At 40.2% G+C, this 23179-nt stretch overlaps 1 protein-coding gene across 1 annotated transcript in view; it reads right to left on the reverse strand.

The window, feature by feature from the left end:
* rasgrf1 (Ras protein specific guanine nucleotide releasing factor 1) overlaps positions 1-2324 on the reverse strand; it is a 38829-nt gene extending 36505 nt beyond the window's left edge. Inside the window, exon 1 of the mRNA XM_020457025.2 lies at positions 1719-2324. Within this exon, the coding sequence (XP_020312614.1) occupies positions 1719-1994 (276 nt within the window). The 5' untranslated portion in view covers positions 1995-2324. The remainder of the gene's footprint in view (positions 1-1718) is intronic.
* Positions 2325-23179: the final 20855 nt, after the last annotated feature.

Genomic DNA, 23179 nt, shown 5'->3' on the forward strand with positions numbered 1-23179 from the left:
AGGCCTGGACTCACTTTGGACTGCAGCCTATACAGTCATGGATAAGGACTGCAGACAGAGCAGAACAGAACAGAAGTAAACAGAACTACTAGCAGATAGAGCCTCAATCCAATGATCCTATACACAAAACATTCCACAATCATTGCATCATCCTTCATGTGCACAATACTAACTTTCCTTTTCAGTAATAGAGAACACAAAGATTGCAGCACCATTAATTAATTAGACTGTTTTTTGGAAGGAATGTTAAACAAGATGAGCCATATAATAAGATGAAAAGTATCAGTTAACCATCTTATTGAAGTAAGGAAGTAGGATGTTATGGCATTTACTTCTACAGTTTTAGGCTTCTGCAGAATTGTAAATCATATGTTTCATTAGTTAAAAGTACTGGAGAGGAAATATATTTTTTTGCTACTTTGCAACTACTTAGCATGTTAGCTAACCCTAACCCTTTAACCTAACGCCTAAATTTAACACTAACCTTAACCCTTTAACCTAACTCCTAAACTTAACCCTAACCTTAAAGTGCCTCGGATTTACTAACAGAATAATACAAAATACTCTGAGACCAGGTTGCAGCCTATAGGAAATGGGTGATGAACATCCACAAATGAATACATACTATATGAAACGTAACATATCATACTAAATGGAGTGTCTCGGATTTACATAAAGAATAATACGAAATGATCTGAGACCAGGTTGCTGCATCATAGGCCCACAGTAGAAGCCAATCAAGACAAACGATTATGTTTTATTTTTTCTTCCAGATTTGAACAGCCTCATCCTCTGATCCCAATGTGAAGGAATAACTCATCCCATTTCTATGTTTTTATGTTTTGGTACAAAACATAAAAACAATAGTGACGAAGACCCCATGCCCGTTGTTTTGGCGTACGGTCTTGTTACTAAACAATATTTGCTGCAGACTCAGTTGCCGAGGTAGGATGCTATTAATAAAAACAGTGCGAGAGTTATATCAATACGTCAAACTGTGATATTACGTCAAATATCCGCAAGATGGCGACTGTGGTACGCAATACCTTTAGCGCAATTTTGTTGAAAAAAGAAAACAGTGTCACCAAACTTCACTGTGAGATAACATTACATTGGTTTGACAATAATAGTTCCATGTCAACCACATGTTTTTTTTAAAACATGTAGGCCTGTAGACAATGTAGTAATACATTGTTGCCAATACATTGCCTGTTTTTTTGTCTAAAATAATCAACCCTGTATAGGCACAATGCAGCAAAACCGAATGAATACTTGTTAATAAAATACAATGAAAACAATGCAGAAAACGGCGAGGCAGCTCGGTATTCAATTAGGTGTTTATAATGGAATCATTAATCCGATGCATAGATTACATAACACACGCACGCTGAGAAAACAGTTCTTTATTGAATATGATCGAGACCAACTGTAGGTTATAATTTAACTGGACTGTAATGTAACACTTGCTGTGGATAAAGAGGGATAGGATAAATAGGGGGGGGGGGGGGTATTTATCCCCAATATATATATGCTACATGTACTCATAACGCTGAACCGTCTGATTCACATGATAACCTGCTTTCCACCTCATGAGGATATCTGCACGCCGGTAACTCGTGCATCATTCATGTTTATTTAATGACAACCTATAACTTTACAGTCATAAAAAAAAAGACAAATGAAACAACGTTGTGAACTTGTATGTGTGTTATTCCTACCTGCTTTTCTAAACACTCTTTGGATGATTGTGATGGTTTAGGTGACGGCGCTCTGTCACACACACATCCCTCCAACAGGTATAATCCCGCAGGTCGAGAGCTGGACTCGCTCTCAAAATAAAACAGCATATTTTGTAATAAAGCGAACCACTTTGTGTGCCATTTTGTGTTGTCTGAGCTCCTTTTGCTCAAGCAACCTCGCCTCGTACCATCCTTCTTTGCCAAAAGACCCAGGTAGGTGACATGACCATCATTCAGTCGTATTCCCTTCTGCATTTTTATAAAGGAGACTTTGGTTAAAAAAAAGCTACTTGTTCCTTACATCCTCTTAAACCCGGTACACAGACAGACGTGGACTTTCTGATTGCGGACAAGCAGTAGTCCGCTCTGCCCCTGCATTTACCATGTTGGCATGAAGTACAAAAAGAGAGAAACAAAACAAAGAACACGGATGTATCATCCTAAATTCGTTTAGGATATTTTAGGGCTTCAATTCCCACATTTCTACACAAAAATTAAGAAAAAACAGACCGACTATGAATTTAAACGGAGACAGGCAAAGGAAGATAATTATAGCGTGCGCGAGGTGGTTTGTCGTATTCTCACGTGAAATCTCCCGAAAACAGTGAGCTGAGCGAGACAGCGGAGTCACGTGACGTATCTTCGGGAAAACACATTTCAGAACCTTGGACAGCGAATTCAAAACAAGTGAAAGTGAAGCCGTCGCGTGAGCAGTTGTTTTCATGCAAGAGATACCTTAGTCCTCCTGACTACTCTCATTAACCAAACATGGAAGTTGTATTATTCGTGAATTAACACAACTTTTTGAATCTAATGAGATGGAATTGTAACTCCTTGTTACTCAGAGAACGAAAAGCATACATTTCACAGGGCAGTCAGATAGTGAAAGTTCATTACCCATGGGCTAGACTATAGTAGGCAGGTGGTTGGCTATATAAGGGTAGGTCTTAAGTCCATGTGATTCACAAAAATGCCTACTATAGACCATTTTAATTGTTTAAAAATTCATAGAGCAGTTGGCCGTCTTGAATACACACTTGTAAAGGTCAGTCTTATTCACTGATATACATCAATACATGGTTTGCCTTGCCATTACATTAATGTAATCAATTTGGTTAATGACAATGTCGATTGGACATAAATCTTGAATTTCTTTAGCCCATGTTTGGCAACCTATTCAAGTGGACCCAACTGAGCAATTCTCAGTGACTTTTATTTCCTTGCAAAAAAATGTGCTGTTTTGTTGCTGTCAGTGCTATTGCACTCTCAGCCTACCCAAGAAAGGTTTGGTTGCAGTAAATTATGGTCCAGTGACAGAAGGCAGATGGTTGGAGAGTGCTGTCCCATATTACCCCTCTGGGGTTAGAGTTGGATGTTTTCAACGTGGCTATCATAACACCACAGTAATCAGCACTATTTTTAAAATAACACTAAACTGATTTATTTCAACAAATTTACCATAGCATAATAACAGTGGCAATTGGTAATCAACAACGTATTATTATATATATGCTACAACAACTGATTATTCTAGCAGAATAAAAGGAAATCCATTCTCTTCACTTCACACATAATGCAAAGAGCTGGAGGGAGCAGAGTCTGTATTAAGATTATGCTAATAGACTCTCGTCCATCTTTCCCTAACACGGCTCTCCTCAGCCAGCCAGCCAGCCAGCCAGGTCCACATGTACCAGGGTGGCAGAGACTATCACTGAGGGCTGTTTGCTTTACCCTGTTCTGTCTGCGTCATACACATTCCTGCTGCATTCTCCTTCACCCCTCTCTCTCTCTCTCTCTCTCTCTCTCTCTCTCTCTCTCTCTCTCTCTCTCTCTCTCTCTCTCTCTCTCTCTCTCTCTCTCTCTCTCTCTCTCTCTCTCTCTCTCTCTCTGCCGCTCAAGAACCATCACTGACTTATTGCAAACATAATAGGCTGTTCACAACTGTGGCACACCCATGAGGAGGTCCTTGCATCTCTTTAACCTATACAGTAGTTTAAACAGCCTTCATTGCCCTTTGGTAGCTGTCTTCTCTTGTATTATAATTCATTGCTTTAATTAGTCCCAGGGCAGCAGATTCTTCACAGCCACTCCATAAGAGGCTTGATGACAACATTTTCAGACACAATAAATATGATAGTGCCTCATAATGTAAACATAATAAAATGTAATATGTTGCTGAATAATGATATTATTCGAAGTCAGCACCAGATGATAAAAAGAGCAACATCACAATGACTCTATTTAATTGTTGGATTACTTTAGCTATTTAAATCCTTTACTGTGGGACCTTTATTCCATTGGCATTACTCAAGTATAGGACTTTTACAGTTCATTAAGGTGTTGGAAATCAACACCAGTGATATACTGTAATAGAATGAGAAATATTTGGGTATGTTTCAAACCAGTGAACAGGAAATACTTTTACCCTCTGCTCCCCATTGCAGAACATGGTAGGTGGTGGATGGGTACTTTAAAGTTCATTATTGCACACGGGATCTAATTTAGCCTGTTTTCATTGCTCCATAAAAAGGGAGGCACAAAAAAAAACTGCAGTCCAGCATCAGATAGATTGGCATGACGATAAATTCTGAGCATTGCTCATTCATTTATGTACACTACTCTGTTTACAACAATTCATAATGGTATTCCATAGCTCACCGTTTTCATTATTATCAGGGAACCCATTATCTGAGCTTGTTGGAGTCATTGGTATAATGTCCTGTGGCTTGTGCTAGTTCTTTGTCACAGTGGTTATATAGCTGAGCTACAAAACATGTTGTAGCACACTGGCAATATGCCTCTCTGAGCACCCAATTTGTTTCAAAGACCAGCCTTTAATGTGGTGCTGTCAGTCATTTAAATACTTTATTTATGACTTCATATCTGTTGTTATTTGCTTTCTCGCAGATCCATTCTATTATAAATCCCTCTCTTCTCTAAGGCAGCTATTTAAGCAGACCTTTTCCTCTGTTCTTTCAATTAGCTATTTATGGGGACTGATATTAATCCAAAGTCCAATTAATCTAATCGTTATATAAACCGTACAATGTAAAAATACAAAATAAAGCAGATTTGAAGAAATAAGAGCAGATGACTCCCTTTGCCATAAATTGAGCCAACATAAGCTTAAGGCACCTATCATCAACCAATCTTTACGGACCCTTTTTTAAACAATTGCATAGACGCACATGTGAGAAGCTGATAACATTGGGTGTATTGTTAGTATGCTCTCCTGGAGCCAAGCTCAGGGCAAGGTGAAACAAAGCTCAGGGCCAGGTGAAACCAAGCTCAGGGCCAGGTGAAACCAAGCTCAGGGCCAGGTGAAACCAAGCTCAGGGCAAGGTGAAACCAAGCTCAGGGCCAGGTGAAACCAAGCTCAGGGCCAGATGAAACCAAGCTCAGGGCCAGATGAAACCAAGCTCAGGGCCAGGTGAAACCAAGCTCAGGGCCAGGTGAAACCAAGCTCAGTGGGTGGATTCTGGCTCCATGAAACATACACAACACAGTGAATCATTGAGCTTTGAGCCCTCAGCATGTGCACCACAGATGCCTCTCTACTGCCCCCTTCAACAGATTCATAGCAGAGAAAAGCCATGTCTGGAGCTCCAATCGGGTCCGACTAAACTGCTGCTCTCAGGTAGAAGAGACCCCCCTCCCCCATACACCAACACACTGTCTATAACCTACTCCCACATACACACTTCCTACAGAGGGGAGATGGCACATGTGCTCGTCTGTCAATATAATAAAAGGATGATCAGCTTGCTAGCCATGCCTCTTTGAAGTCTGATTTAACCCTCAATTAACATTTAGAATTGTAAATGCACACATTGATTTAAAGGCAAACATATTATTGTCATGATCATACACAATCTTAATATTTTTGTGAAGTATATATTTATCATGTTTTCCACAAGCGTTAAAGTAGTCAAGATGAAGGCATGGCCATTGTGGTTCCTATATTTCCCACACTGAGATCCAAGGGATGCTGCTCTTGCAGTATCTCTACAGAACCCCCCTCTGAGTCCTGTGGATGAGACAGGGCTACTCTTAATTACATGATCCAGCAGGCTTCTAATTCACCATACTCCTCTACAACGATATTCACTAATTACTCATTCTTTTTTTAGAAACAGCCTGCTTGGTTTTACCATGCCCCTCCTCATGCTCATTGTCTGCTTCATCATATTCATACTTAGGGTGGCTGGGGTGACAGCACTCCCAGGCTCTTATTGAAACTGAGTAAGCAAAACATTCAAATTAACATTCAAATCACTGAAACGTGATTTTCCTATGAAGAACCTGGAGAGAGAATGGAAGGTATAGAGCTTGGTTAAGGTGCAGAGGACGAAATGGTATTTAGGAAGCTGCATTGCAGTGATAATGTGGCATCATAATCTGTCTGAATTTCGTCTTCTGTCTCTGTCAGAGCTCACACTGGGAGTCCAACGATGCCAGCACATTAGCCCATGATTTCTGGAGGCACAGTACAGTACAGTAAGACCAATGTAAATGTAATAACGATCCACACAGTTGTCATTTGGATTGGTTTTGACTGTTGTTGACTGACCAATCAGCTGTAACCAAACAATCCTCACAGTGACAGATGCCAGAATACACAAAAGTGGTAAATAACGCTTTTAACTAATCTGGATCATGCTACATGTGTGATCATGTAGCTTTAGTATTGTGTGCTGTTCTGCAGACTAAACTGATGATACACTGGTCATTTTCTGAGGCAATATTGCCGATCAATGTTGCTGGCAACAGAATGTGCCACAAATGCTAGAACTTTAGTGTCTGGAAACAGTACCAGGGAAACTAAACCAAAACATGAATTGCTCTCATTCCTTGTCCATAGACTGCTTACAGGTTAAGGAAACCAACGTGTAATTTTTTAATTTGGGTGAACTATACATTTAAGCTAGCTAACCAGCTAGTTAAACACACAAAAACCTCAAACTTTCAAAAACAAAAACACATTTTCTTAATTATTTTAGCAGACGCTCATATCCAGAGCGAATTACTATAGTGATTGCATACTAGTCCCCCGTAAGAATCAAACCCATAACCCTGGTGTTGCAAGCATCGTTCTCTACCAACTGAGCCATACAGGATCTGTAAGTGTAGATACAGTGTCTTCAGAAAGTATTCATACCCCTTGACATATTCCACATTATGTTGTGTTACAACCAGAATTCAAAATGTTTGAAATATATGTTTTTTTCGCCCATCTACACACAATACCCCATAATGATAAAGTTAATATTTATTTTATTTTATTGTTTCCACATTTATTAAAAATTAAATATAGAAATATCTAATGTACATACTGTAAATATTCACACCCAAGAGTCAGCACTTTGTGGAAGAACCTTTGGCGGCGATTACAGCTGTGAGTCTTTTTGGGAAAGTCTCTAAGAGTTTGCACACCTGGATTGGACAATATTTGTCCATTATTCTTTTTAAAATTCTTCAAGTTCTGTCAAGTTGATTGTTGATCATTGCTAGACATCCATTTTCATGTCTTGCCACAGATTTTCAAGTCGATTTATGTCAAAACTGTAACTAGGCCACTCAGAACCAAACAATGTTGTCTCGGTAAGTTGTGTTTCAGGTTATTGTCCTGCTTAAATGTGAATTTGTCTCCCAGTGTCTGTTCGAAAGCAGACTGAACAATATTTTCCGCTAGAATTTTGCCTGTGCTTATAGCTGCATTCCGTTTCTTATTATCCTAAGAAACTCCCTTCCTTTCCGATGACAAGCATAGCCAGAGCATGCTTGTAAATATGAAGAGTGGTACTCAGTGATGTGTTGTGTTGAATTTGCCATAAACATAATGCTTTGTATTCAGGACAAACAAACACATTTCTTTACCACATTTTTTGCAGTATTACTTAAATGCGTTGTTGCAAACAGGATGCATGTTTTAGAATATTTTTATTCTGTACAGGCTTCCTTCTTTAAACTCTGTCATTTATGTTATTATTATGGAGTAACTACAATGTTGTTGATCCATCCTGTTTTCTCATATCGCAATCATTCAACTCTGTGAGTGTTTTAAAATCCCCATTGACCTGATGATAAAATCCTTGAGCAATTCCCTTCCTCTCCGGCAACTGAGTTAAGCGAAGCTGTAAGGTTCTGCTTTTCTTTTCTTAGTAAACCTTGTGTCCTTTTCCTTTGTGTTCTGGAACGTAGCCCTGTCTTTCATTTTGTTAATTGATTTTCAACTGTGTTCGTTTCTCACCTGATCTCATCAGCTCCCTATTTAGTTAAGTTCTTTCTGTTTGTATGGTTGTATGGAGTTATTGTTTGGTTTTGACTGCCTACCTGTGTTTGAACATCGCCTGCGACCACGATTCCTGCCTTCTGTGAAGGCTTAATAAACATCTGCCACGCTCTGCGTGTAACTCTACACCATTCATTACAGAATACCTCAACCCCCCAAAAAAATTATGGATTCAGCGGAGCTACAGCGGCACCTAACCCAGCAAGAGGAGCTTATCCTCTTTTTGGTAGGGGGCAGTATTTTCACCTCCGGATAAAAACGTGCCCAAAGTAAACTGCCTGTTACTTAGGCCCAGAAGCTAGGATATTCATATAATTGGTAGATTTGGATAGAAAACACTCTAACGTTTCCAAAGCTGTTAAAATAATGTCTGTGAGTATAACAGAACTGACTTGGCAGGTGAAAACCTGAGATAAATCCATCCAGGAAGTGGAATTATTTTCAAGTGGCTGTTTTTCAACTCAATGCCTATAGAGAATCCAAAGGGTTAGGAATCAGATTGCACTTCCTATGGCTTCCACTAGATGTTAACAGTCTTTAGACATGGTTTCAGGCTTTTATTTTGAAAAATGACGAGTAAACAGCATTTTTGGTCAGAGGACAGAGGAACTTTGCAGACCTGATTCGGCGCCCTCATTATTATTATAAGGAAATTTGTCAATTTAAATAAATAAATAAAATAAAATCGAATTTTATTTGTCACATACACATGGTTAGCAGATGTTAATGCGAGTGTAGCGAAATGCTTGTGCTTCTAGTTCCGACCGTGCAGTAATATCTAAAAATTTCACAACTACCTCATACACACAAGTGCAGGCTGTCAAATAAAAGGCACTCTTTCGATAATGTTATTTTGGGCTAAAATGAAAACGTGTTGGAGGTTGGAGTATTAACAAGTTCAGCTATTTAAGACATTGGCTTGAATCTAAGTTGGGAAGCCGATTCTAGATTTACTTTTGGATTGGAGATGCTTAATGTGAGTCTGGAAGGAGAGTTTACAGTCTAACCAGACACCTAGGTATTTGTAGTTATCCACATATTCTAAGTCAGAACCGTCCAGAGTAGTGATGCTAGTTGGGTGGGTGGGTGCGGCCAGCAATCAGTTGAAGAGCAGGCATTTAGTTTTACTACTATTTTCACGTCCGGATGAAAGCGTGCCCAAAGTAAACTGCCTGTTACTCAGGCCCAGAAGCTAGGATATGCATATAATAGATTTTGATAGAAAACACTCTAAAGTTTCTAAAACTGTTAAAATAATGTCTGTGAGTATAACAGAACTGATTTGGCAGCCGAAACCCCGAGGACAAACCATCCAGGGGAAAAAAATATTGAGGTCCCATTTTCCTATTGAAAGCCCTATTTAATAGGAACCTGGTTGCAGTTCCTATGGCTTCCACTAGATGTTAACAGTCTTTAGAAATTGGTTGATGTTTTTCTTTTGAGAAATGAAGAAGTAGGGCTGTTCTTTGGAAGTGTCACTCCAAGTGGACTCTACTGTTTGTTGCGCGTGAACTGGAGTGCGCTTCACATTGTTTTTATCCGGCATTGAAAACAGTATATTCCGTCTTAAATTTGATCGATTATTTACGTTTTAGGATACTTTAGATTGGATTAGGAACGTTATTTGAAATGTTTGGACCAATTTTACAAAAAACGTATTAGATACTTTGCAGTCATGTTGGGCGAGTTGGAACCGGTGTATTTCTGAATCAAACGCACCAAATAAATTGAGATTTTTGGGATATAAAGAAGGACATTATTGAACAAAGTGACCATTTGTGATGTTTCTGGGACATTTTGGAGTGCCAACAGAAGATGATCTTCAAAGGTAAGGCATTTATTATATCGTTATTTCTGACTTTTGTGTCGCCACCTGCCTGGTTGAAAATTATTTTCATGTGTTTGTATGTGGAGTGCTGTCCTCAGATAATCGCATGGTCTGCTTTCGACGTAAAGCCTTTTTGGAATCTGACACTGGGGCTGGATTAAGAAGAAGTTAAGCTTTATTTTGATGTATTACACTTATATTTTCGGTTATCTTGAATATGAATATTTCTGTAGTTTGAATTTGGCACTCTGCAATTTCACTGAAAGTTGTCAAATCGATCCAGCTAAATGGATTGGCGTGCGAAGGGATCACTAACAGCTTAGCTTGGCTTTCGAAGATTTTAGAAAGGCAGGGCAGGATGGACATAGGTCTATAACAGTTTGGGTCTAGAGTGTCTCCCCCTTTGAAGAGGGGGATGACTGCGGCAGCTTTCCAATCTTTGGGGATCTCAGATGATAGGAAGAGAGGTTGAACAGGCTAGTAATAGGGATTGTAACTATTTTGGCAGATCATTTTAGAAAGAGAGGGACCAGATTGTCTAGCCCAGCTGATTTGTAGGGGTTCATATTCAGAACTCTTTCAGAACATCAGCTGTCTGGATTTGGGCGAAGGAGAGTGTGGGGGGGGGGGGGGGGGCTTGGGCAGGTTGCTGCAGGGGATGCAGAGCTGTTGGCCGGGGTAGGGGTAGCCAGGTGGAAAGCATGGCCAGCCGTAGAAAAATGCTTATTGAAATTCTCAATTATCGTAGATTTATCGGTGGTGACCGTGTTTCCTAGCCTCAGTGCAATGGGCAGCTGGGAGGAGGTGCTCTTATTCTCAATGGACTTTTACAGTGTCCCAAAACCTTTTGGAATTAGTGCTACAGGATGCAAATTTCTGTTTGAAAAAGCTAGCCTTAGCTTTCCTAACTGACTGTGTACAGTTGATAGAGTTGATTGTTGCCTGTGGAATGTTGTCCCACCCCTCTTCAATAGCTGTGCGAAGTTAGTGGATATAGGCTGGAACTGGGACACACTGTCGTAAATGTTGATCCAGAGCATCCCAAACATGCTCAATGGGTGACATGTCTGGTGAGTATGTAGGCCAACTGGGACATTTTCAGCTTCCAGAAATTGTGTACAAATCCATCCGACATGATGTGAAGGCGGTGGGTGAATTGCACGACAATGGGCCTCAGGATATCGTCAAGGTATCTCTGTGCATTCAAATTGCCGTCAATAAAATGCAATTCTGTTCATTGTCTGTAGATTATGCCTGCCCATACCATAACCCCACCGCCACCATGGGGCACTTTTTTCACAACGTTGACATCAGCAAACTGCTTGCCCCCACATGACGCCATACACGCTGTCTGCCATCTGCCCAGTACAGTTAAAACCGGGATTCATCTGTGAAGAGCACAGTTCTCCAGTGGTCATCGAAGGTGGGAATTTACCCACTGAAGTCAGTTACGACGCCAAACTGCAGTCAGGTCAAAACCCTGGTGAGGAGGACGTGCATGCAGATGAGCTTCCCTGAGATGGTTCTGACAGTTTTTGCAGAAATTCTTTGGCTGTGCAACCCCACAGTTTCATCAGCTCTCTGAGTGGCTGGTCTCAGACGATCCCGCAGGTGAAGAAGCCGAATGTGGAGGTCCTGGGCTTGCGTGGTTACACGTGGTCTGCGATTGTGAGGCCGGCTGGACATACAGCAAAATTCTCTAAAACACTGTTGGGGGTGGCTTATGGCAGAGAAATGAACAATCAATTATTTTGCAACAACTCTGGTGGACATTCCTACAGTCAGCATGACAATTGCACGCTCCCTCAAAACTTGAGACATCTGTGGCATTCTGTTGTGTGACAAAACTGCACACTTTAGAGGGGACTTTTGTGCCCAGCACAAGGTGCACCTGTGTAATGATCATGCTGTTTAATCAGCTTCTTTGATATGACACACCTGTCAGGTGTATGGATTATCTTGGCAAAATAAATGGTCACTAACAAGGATGTAAACAAATTTGTGCACAACATTTTAGAGACATTGTTATGCATATGGATAATTTCTGGGATATTTTATTTCAGCATGGGACCAACACTTTACATGTTGCGTTTATATTTTGGTTCAGTGTATTATTCATGTAACATGATCGAATATTGCAGTGAAGAAACATTTGAGACGTGAATGGCCAACATTTCACTCCAAAACGGGAGGTGATTTTCTCTTACTTCAGCTCGAAAAACGTCCGTAATCTTTCCCTAAAATATTTGAATGGCAAACTGCTCACATGACCAATATCTGTGCTCGGATTGAGGATTTTTTTTTACACAAAAATTCGGAAGAATAGTAGAATACACAAGGTTCAATTTTGAAACTTCGTTGTGCGTCAGTAGTTTTCCTCTTGTTATATGTCACTCACTGACAATCAATCAATTAGCCTGTCAGCGATTTATTTTGATTGGTTAATTAGTCTAGTTAGTCTAGCCAGATATCTAAACTTGTAGTAATAACGGGGCCCCATTGATTTTGTTAGGACAAGCTCCCTCAGATATCATATTAACATGATATAAGTCATGGCACAATGTGTAGAATTGCAGGAAATTAGCTGTAAAACTGCAACAACAAAAAAGTTGTGTAAAGCAAACATATTTGTTTACCTTTTGTTCATAAAATATTTTTTCAGTTAACAGATTTCTCCCTCCATACCTATTCAATTATAATTATTCATCCTGGTCCTGAGTGAATGTGAGTTTATATGTGCTGTAGCAGCTAATTATATAGCTAATAGTCTCTGTTTTTGTAGATCGACTGAGGTATAGGAAGCTACAGCAACCAATGTGATAATGGCTGCTTTTTTTGTTGCTGTTCTCCAAATAGCATTTGAGAGTTTTTAAATAGAATAGAAATGCAGTAAATTAGCTTCCATTTTCTTAACACCTCCCCAGACCTCACTAAAACTCGGACCCTGGCTATGGCCCTGGCAGCAACCATTGCTGGCAACATTGCTCGTCACTATTGCCTCAGAACATTGCTAGTGTATCATCAGCTTAAGAAAAGCGGAACGGTTGGGTGATGGTATAGTAAAGTAAGAGATGGTATTTTGAATTTTGAAGTCTGCTCATTCTTGCTGATGACCAAACACAATGTGGTAGGCAGGCATTGCTCCCACGACTGCTCTCTCTCAACTAAGGCTGATTCTCTTCTGTCAGGACATATTAGTTGGCCTGCCAGTCAGAGGTGATGTTGAAGGGTGAGGGAGTGTGGAGACCCAGAGAATTCTGGCCTGATTTTGTTGTTACTCTTGCCTGTTACAGTACCAATGACCATGGCACAGTAAGAAAAAAACTGTTTTGATTTCATAATAATTGTATGTTATTTTACTGTTACCACTAGTTACTGTACATCCACTGTAGTACAGTATTTCCTGAAGGGGCCGAGTCTTGCTCTGGGAACAAAATGCAGAATTCATGTCTGCCTGGGTGAGCCCTCTGCAAACACAAATACCTCTGATTTAGTTCCACTTCAATCTCACATCAGCCCAGCCACTGGGACTTACTGTACTGTCCCTTAGCCATCTCTGACAATGGCAGAGTCACCAGGTTGTTCAATTCACCCAATACATAATATATATAGTCACCTTCAAAATTATTGGCACCCTTTATAAAGAAAAGCAAAAAATACTTGATTAAACAAATAAGCTACTGAGCTACAGTGCCTCCAGAAAGTACTCATACCCCTTGACTTATTCCACATTTAGTTGTTTTTACCTTTATTTAACTAAAAAATCAGTTAAGAACAAATTCTTATTTACAATGACGGCCGAGGAACAGTGGGTTAACTGCCTTGTTGAGGGGTAGAACAACATATTTTTACCTTGTCAGCTCTAGCAACCTTTCAGTTACTGGCCCAATGCTCTAACCACTAGGCCACCTGTCTCCCCACTAGGCTACAGCCTGAATTCAAAATGGATTAAATATACATCTAAGTATTCACACCATTGAGTCAATCCTTTGTAGGAGCACCTTTGGCAGCGATTACAGCTGTGAATCTTTCTGGGAAAGTCTCTAAAAGCTTTCCACACCTGGATTGTGCAACATTTGTCCAGTATTGTTTAAACAATTTCCAAGCTCTGTCAAATTGGTTGTTGATAATTGCTAGACAACTATTTTAAGGTCTTGTCATAGATTTTCAAGTAGATTTAAGCCAAGACTGTAACTCGGCTACTCAAGAACAATCACTGTCTTCTTGTTAAGAAACTCCAGCGTAGATTTGTCCTTATGTTTTAGGTTATTGTCCTGCTTGTCCTGAAACCGGTTTTCCTCTAGGATTTTGCCTGTGATTAGTTAATTCCGTTTTTGTCCTGAAAAACTCCCCAGTCCTTAACGATTATAAGCATACCCATAACATGATGCAGCCAACACTATGCTTGAAAATATGGAGAGTGGTACTCAGTAATGTGTTGTATTGGACTTGCCCCAAACACAACACTTTGTGTTCAGGTAAAAAGGTTAACTGCTTTGCCACATTTTTTGCAGTAATATAAACAGGATTAATATTTTGTTGCAAACAGGATGCATATTTTGTCATATTTGTATTCTGTACAGGGTTCCTTCTTTTCACTCTGTCAATTACTCTGGCAATTGCCTAGTTAAATAAAGGTAGACATATTTTTTGGTTAGTATTGTGGAGTAATTACAATGTTGTTGATCCATACTCAGTTTTCTCCTATCACAGCCATTAAACTCTGTAACTGTTTTAATAAAAGTTACCATGGGCCTCATCACTCTGGCACTCAACGAACTGTATCGGGCCATACACAAACAAGAAACCGCTCACCCAGAAGCAGAGTTTCTGGTGGGCGGGGACTTTAACGCAGGGTGACTTAAAACCTTCCTACCTCACTCTACTAACACATCTCCTGTGCCACTAGGGGCGCTAAAACTCTGGCAGGGCTTGCAGACGATGACGGATTACAAAGGGAAATGTAGCCATGAGATGCCCGCGACGCAGAACTCCCAAAGGAGCTAAATGCTTTTTATGGCCGCTTCAAGGAATATAACACTGTGCGTTTCGTGAAAGCCCCTGCTTTTCCGAATGACTGTGTGATCTCGTTCTCCATGACTGATTTGAGCAAAATGTTTGAACATGTTTACAATCAAAAGGCCAGATGGAATACCACGGCGTGTTCTAAAAGTATACGCAGACCAGCTGGCAGATGTCTTCACAGACATTTTCAATCTCTCCTTGACCCAGTCTGTAATCCCAACATGTTTCAAGCTGATCACCATTGTCCCTGTTCCCAAGTGCTCCAAGGTAACCTGCCCAAATGACTATTGCCCTGTAGCACTCACATCGGTAATAATGAAGTGCTTTGAAAGACTGGGCATGACACACATCAATACCATCATCCCAGATACCCTAGACCCAATTCAATTTGTATACCGCCCCAACAGATCCCGGCAGATGAAGCAATTTAAGTTGAACTTCAGACTGCCCTCTCCCACCTGGACAAAAGGGGATATAACTACGTGAGAATGCTATTCATAGACTACATCTCAGCCATCAACACCATAGTCCCCTCCAAGCTCATCACCAAGCTAGGGACCCTGGGACTGAACCCATCCCTCTGCAACTGGATCCTGGACTTAAGCACAGACCCCTGAGGGGCCCCCGTGTTGAGGGTCAGGGGAGGTGTTGTTGCCTACCCTCAACACGGGGGCCCCTCAGGGGTCTGTGCTTAATCCTCTCCCGTACTCCCTTTCCACCCACGACTGCGTGGCCGCGCACGACTCCAACACCATCATCAAGTTTGCTGATGACACAACAGTGGTAGGCCTGATCACCGATGGCGATGAATCAGCCTATAGGGAGGAGGTCAGAAACTTAGCAGTGTGGTGCTAGGACAACAACCTCTCCTTCAACTTCAGTAAGACCAAGGAGCTGATCGTGGACTATAGGAGAAAGAGGGTAGAGCACGCCCCCATCCACATCGACAGGGCTGTTGTGGAGCGGGTCGAGAGCTTTAAGTTCTGAAAAGATTTGGAATGGGCCCTCAGATCCTCAAAAAGTTTTATAGCTGCACGTCGAGAGCATCTTGACTGGCTGTATCACAGCTTGGTATGGCAATTGCACCGCCCTTGACTGTAAAGCGCTATAAAGGGAGGTGCGGACAGCCCAGTACATCACTGGGGCCAAGCTTCCTGCCATCTAGGACCTCTATATCAGGCAGTGTCAGAGGAAAGCCCGAACAATTGCAAAAGATTCCAGCCACCTAAGCCATAGACTGTTCACCCTGCTACCATCCAGCAAATGGTACCAGAGCATTAGCTCTCGGACCAACATAGCCAGACTGCTAAATAGCCAATTAATGACTCTATCTTGTACTGACCCTATGCACACTCACTAGACTTTATATACACACCACACTAGACTTTATATACCACAAGCTCACTCACACACACTACACTGTTACTCCCACACAAATCCCTCACACATTCAAACAATAAATACATACACACACGCATACCGACACAACACAAACAAACATACACACATACGCACACTCACACACACACACTTTTACACTGATAATCTGATAATACCCTGCCTTCATGTACAGTACATATCTGCCTCAAGTACCTCGTACCTCTGCACATTGATCTAGTACTGGTACTCCCTGTATATACTGTAGCTCCATTCTTGTATGATGGACCTTCCAGATAATTGTACAATATGTGTGGGGTACAGAGATGAGGTAGTCATTAAAAAATCATGATTCAAAAAATTATTACACACAGAGTAGGTACATGCAACTTATTATATGACTTGTTTAGAAACATTTTTTCTCCTCAACTTATTTAGGCTTGCCATAATGAAGGGGTTGAATACTTATTGACTCAAGACATTTGCATTTTTTATTCATTTGTAAAAAGATTTTGATGTGTGCTTGGGTTTCTTTTCTTGCTGGATGATCCACTGGAAGATCCACCTCCTGGCGGAGGCAACCAGGCTTTTGGTTAAAATCTCCTGGTACTTGGAAATGTCCGTAATGCGGTTGACCTTAACAAGGGCCCCAGGACCAGTGGAAACAAAGCAGCCCCATAACATCAAAGGCCCACCACCATATTTTACAGTAGGTATGAGGTTATTTTCTGCATATGCATCCTTCTTTCAATGCCAAACCCACCACAGCTATTGTTTTGTACTCATTGTCTGATTTATGAAGGTAAACAACAATTTGTCTATTTAATTTGTGAGTTCTTTGCCTTTTCACATTGTGACGGATGACAAAGGGATTTTACATGCATGTTACCTCATTGTTATACCACAGTGAAACAGGAAGCCAAGGAAGGCCACAATGCAGTTCCTTAAATTAGGATTCATTTAAAAAAGTGGAATGTTAATGGGAATTACATTTTGATTTTATTTAGGAGAAGCTTTAGGGGTGCCTAATTTTAGAGAAAAAAAGTATTACTTGTTAAACAAAATACATTTCTCTGAGCCATTGTAATGGTATGAAATTATATTTTACCAAATTTGAGCATACAATATATCTCAGCATTTCTATTATTTATTTTATACAGTCTTTTTTGCTTATCTACATTTTTTATTAATTTGGAGGTGACCATGAATTCAATATCATAAACAAACACTTTACCAGCTCAAACTCCAAAGGATTACATTACAGATGTAGGATGTTAATTTGAGTCAGTTTGCTGCAGCATGAAAATAACCCTGCAGCCACAGGAAATGTGAATTATTTTGTGGATTCTAATTGATGGACATTTTTCTAGCGGTTGATGCATTTTTGTAAGGGACTTCAGAGGCCTTTTAAAACCTCAAATATACTACAAGTTTTTGTTTCCTGCTGTACAGGAAAATTCTCAGCAAAAGAATAATCAAATTAAGATCCTACATCTGTATAGGCCTAAATAGCATAATTGATGATATATGAGTGTGTGGCCACATTTCACTTGCTCTGTTTAACCTACCCTTTGGAATAAAACAGTTATCCTGCAACAGGGTGATCAAATTAAGATCCTACATCTGGATATTAAGGATACTCTATATGTCACCATAATGTTCGGTACTTGTGTGTTTTTCTAACCACAAACACAATCCTACACTTGTTTTTCCTCTAAAATCCTGCATGTGCAGTGGTTCTATTTTGTAAGTGTGTGGCGATGAAATCGTGAGCGCTATCAAAACGTGCTATTTCAGGAGCAGGGCATGAATTATAGAGGAAAGTGCCCAACAATGTACTTTCCCTTCCCAGTGACCTGAGTGCAGAAAGGCAACTAGAGCCATCTGTGGTGACTGCATGTCTGTGACTAGTGACCATGTCCATGTCCTAGTGTTTCAGTGTGGAGTGGTGAGTTTCTTGGTGGGCTGGGAGGTGGCAGAGCCCCAGCTCTTGGCCGTGGCACAGGGCATTGTGTTGTGTGCTAGATACTGCCTGCAAGGTCGCCACCTGGCTGGTGATTCCTCCAATCAGCCAGTGTTGCACAGAGTGCCTCCACAGCGGGTCTGTAATTGAATTTCACACATGCCACACAGTCCACTTAACTGTTCAGTCTGCAAGGTTTCTACTGCAAAAATCCTCAGTGATATGAGTTATTGGGTAAATGCTAAATGTACTGTAACTTTTTGATGTGTTATGAAATTATAGTAATATGTATGTTTGTTCTATAATCATGCTGGCATTTTGTATCATAGAATCATAAGCACATATATCTGTATATCCATTAATGTGCTTACAAAAGTCTTTCAACCTATATTTTACATGTATAGCCTCAAGTAGACAAAAGTAGTATAACTAGAAATGCAACATTAAAAGCTCCTTCCTTCTAAGCTGTCAAGGTCCTTTGATTCTCTACTATTTGTCTCGTTCATCCCGCAGCTGAAACAGTGTGTTATTTGGGATGGCACGACACACAGTGGGAAAGAAAACCTTCAAACCAACGTCCCAGACATGCAGTACACTGTGTGCTGCAAGCTTCTAGGGAAATATGTTTGCTGTTTGGAAGGATTGTCATCGCCTCTTTTGGCTTATTTTGCCTAAACAGTTCAATTTTAAGGATCTGATATCCATAACACTTATCCTCTTCCATGTTTGCTAAAGTTAAGAACAAACACATTAAATTGTCAATGGTGCACAAGGAAACACCAGTTATTCTGTACAGTAATTTAGCATAAACGTATCTTATCCAGCTATAAAATACACATTGCAATCATGCAAACAATTTGAATCTAAATACTGTATAAATGTTTTATTCTTATTCTAGATATTTAACATTGTCTGCAATGGTTTATCAATGAGAATATGCACCATGATTCGGGGACCAAATGTAGAACTATTTCTGATGCATGAAATAATCCATCCTCCAGTAGCAGTTTTGCTATGTACTGTATTCTGTTCATTTTCAATTTGATTACACTGCATTCTAACTCTCTCTGCTTCTGTACCTTTACTAGGCTGAGGATTGGACAAAGCAGTCTACATGTTGCACACTGTAGTTTTATGATGCACAATTCTAGAGTAGATAGATACAAACACCTCAAAGTAAGCCAATTATCAGTGACTGTGAATGGATACATTAATGCAGTGTGGCAGAGCCCAAGTAAGGACAGGCAGGGTGTTTTCAAGCTTCCCTCCTCCATCGGCTAATGTGAACTCAGAGGGGACATGCAAACACGTCCCTCCATTATATAACCAGGTCCATCCTCCTCCCTGCAGCCTCTACATCCCTGTTTATGTCTTCTATCTGCTCTGGAGGATGGCTGGAGAGGAGTGGAGTGGGAGGAGATGGAATGCTTGATGTCGGTTGGCTCACACTTGCTCTCCCTCATCCTGGGAATGTGTGATAGTTGGACATGTTCCATTGTACATGGAAGTCTTTTCCTCCCATATTCCCCAAAAAATTGGCATTGGATTCACCAGCAGATCAACAAAAAATATGTTCAGTGCATCCCATAGCTGAATAATGTAACATACAATGGCCAGGGACATTAAAATAGCCGTCTACCACCGTGCAAATTTGTTCACTGAAGTGCCAAGACATCTCAGAAATGTAAAATGAGATATTGCTCAGCGACTTAAGAACAACAATGCAATCCCTCAAGAACAAATGGTCCCTGGTCTTCCTATATCTATTCAAGAGTATCATGAACACAAACAATTTTGTGATGTGTTGATGGGGTTCCACAGTTGAGAGTTGGACTCTTTAAAGGCAGGTGTTGGTTGTCACTGTGCTTATACTGTAACCGAACATTTGAAGTGTGCTAGGTATTACTTTTCCTTCATTTGAACTACAACAGCTGGCTGGTTTTAAGTGCGATAGCTAGCAATTTATCACACCTTGACATTCCAGTATTATTTACATCTGGTGTCTGAAATGAAGTGTATTGTCATCATGATAAGTGGAAAATTGATATAGGAAAAGAGAGCAAAATCTACTGTAAATATCAGTCTTGAACAGGGCATTGGCAACATAAATCAACTAGTCACATGTTTCGTAAACAACAGGTGTAGACTAACAGTGAAATGCTTACTTACGGGTTCTTCTCAAGAATGCAGAATACAATAAATAAATACAAATAATAGAAAGAAATAGTAACACAAGGAATACATACACAATGAGCAATGATAGATTGCTATATACAGTTGAAGTCGGAAGTTTACATACACCTCAGCCAAATACATTTATGTCACAATTCCTGACATTTAATCCAAGTAAAAAATCCCTGTTTTAGGTCAGCTAGGATCACCACTTTATTTTAAGAATGTGAAATGTCAGAATAATAGTAAAGAGAAGGATTTATTTCAGCTTTTATTTCTTTCATCACATTCCCAGTGGGTCAGAAGTTTAAATACACCCAATTAGTATTTGTTAGCATTGCCTTTAAATTGCTTAACTTGGGTCAAATGTTTCAGGTAGCCATCCACAAGCTTCCCACAATAAGTTGGGTGAATTTTGGCCCATTCCTCCTGACAGAGCTGGTGTAACTGAGTCAGGTTTGTAGGCCTCCTTGCTTGCACACTCTTTTTCACTTCTGCCCACAGATTTGCTATAGGATTGAGGTCAGGGCTTTGTGATGGCCACTCCAATACCTTGACTTTGTTGTCCTTAAGCCATTTTACCACAACTTTGGAAGTATGCTTAGGGTCATTGTCCATTTGGAAGACCCATTTGCGACCAAGATTTAACTTCCTGACTGATGTCTTGAGATGCTGCTTCAATATATCCACATCATTTTCCTGCCTCATGATGCAATCTATTTTGTGAAGTGCACCAGTCCCTCCTGCAGCAAAGCACCCCCACAACATGTTGCTGTCACCCCCGTACTTCACGGTTGGGATGGTGTTCTTCGGCTTGCAAGCCTCCCCTTTTTTCCTCCAAACATAATGATGGTCATTATGGCCAAACAGTTATATTTTTGATTCATCAGACCAGAGGACACTTCTCCAAAAAGTATGATCTTTGTCCCCATGTGCAGTTGCAAACTGTAGTCTGGCTTCTTTATGGAGGTTTTGGAGCAGTGGCTTCTTCCTTGCTGAGCGGCCTTTCAGGTTATGTCGATATAGGAATAGTTTTACTGTGGATATAGATACTTTTGTACCTGTTTCCTCCAGTATCGTCACAAGGTCCTTTGCTGTTGTTCTGGGAATGATTTGCACTTTTCTCACCAAAGTACGCAAATCTCTAGGAGACAGAACACGTATCCTTCCTGAGCAGTATGACGGCTGCATGGTCCAATGGTGTTTTGTATTGTTTGTACAGATGAACGTGGTACTTTCAGGTGTTTGGTAATTGCTTGGTAATTGCTCCCAAGGATGAACCAGACTTGTGGATGTCTAAAAAAAAGTATTGGCTGATTTATTTAGATTTTCCCATGATGTCAAGCAAAGAGGCACTGAGTTTGAAGGTAGGCCTTGAAATACATCCACAGGTACACCTCCAATTGACTCAAATTATGTCAATTAGCCTATCAGAAGCATCTAAAGCCATGACATAATTCTCTGGAATTTTCCAAGCTGTTTAAAGGCACAGTCAACTTAGTGTATGTAAACCTCTGACCCACTGGAATTGTGATACAGTGAATTATAAGTGAAATAATCTGTCTGTAAACAATTGTTGGAAAAATGTCTTGTGTCATGCACAAAGTAGATGTCCTAAACGAATTCCAAAAACTATAGTTTGTTATCAAGAAATTTGTGGAGTGGTTTAAAAACCAATTTGAATGACTCCAACCTAAGTGTATGTAAACTTCCGACTTCAACTGTATTAGCAATCATTTCTAAAAACCTGTTTTTGCTTTGTCATTTTAGGGTATTGTGTGTAGATTCATGAGGGGAAAAAACGAGTTAATACATTTTAGAATAACGCTCAAACATAACTAAATGTGAAAAAAGTCATGGGGTCTGAATATTTTCTGAAGTCACTGTATGTTAAAGTTACCATGGGTGGTTGAAAAACGAGTTTTAATGACTCCAACCTAAGTGTATGTAAACTTCCGACTCCAACTGTACATGAGGTACCAGTACCAAGTCGATGTGCAGGGATTCGAGGAAATTGAGGTACAGTACCAGTCAAAAGTTTGGACACACCTACTCATTCGAGGGTTTTTCTTTATTTTTACCATTTTTTACATTGTAGAATAATAGTGAAGATTTCAACACTATGAAATAACACATATAGAATCATGTAGTAAGCAGTATTTTATGTTTGAGATTCTTCAAAGTAGCCCCCCTTTGCCTTGATGACAGCTTTGCACACTCTTGGCATTCTCTCAACCAGCTTCATGAGGTACTGTAGTCACCTGGAATGCATTTCAATTAACAGGTGTGCCTTGTTAAAAGTTCATTTGTGAAATTTATTTTCTTCTTAATACATTTGAGCCAATCAATTGTGTTGTGACAAGGTAGGGATGGTATACAAAAGATAGCCCTATTTGGTAAAAGACCAAGTCCATATTATGGCAAGACCAGCTCAAATAAGTAACGACAGACCATAATTACGTTAAGACATGAAGTCAGTCAATCTAGAAAATGTAAAGAACTTTGAAAGTTTCAAGTGCAGTCGCAAAAACCATCAAGCCCATGATGAAACTGGTTCTCATGAGGACCGCCACAGGAAAGGAAGACCCAGAGTTACTTCTGCTGCAGAGGATAAGTTCATTAGCGTTACCAACCTCTGAAATTGCAGGCCAAATAAATGCTTCACAGAGTTCAAGGGACAGACACATCTCAACATAAACTATTCAGAGGAGACTGCTTGAATATCAGGCCTTCATGGTCGAATTGCTGTAAAGAAATCACTACTGGGACATCAATAATAAGAA

This window comes from Oncorhynchus kisutch, linkage group LG22, assembly GCF_002021735.2.
Source record: "Oncorhynchus kisutch isolate 150728-3 linkage group LG22, Okis_V2, whole genome shotgun sequence".
Classification (NCBI taxonomy): domain Eukaryota; kingdom Metazoa; phylum Chordata; class Actinopteri; order Salmoniformes; family Salmonidae; genus Oncorhynchus; species Oncorhynchus kisutch.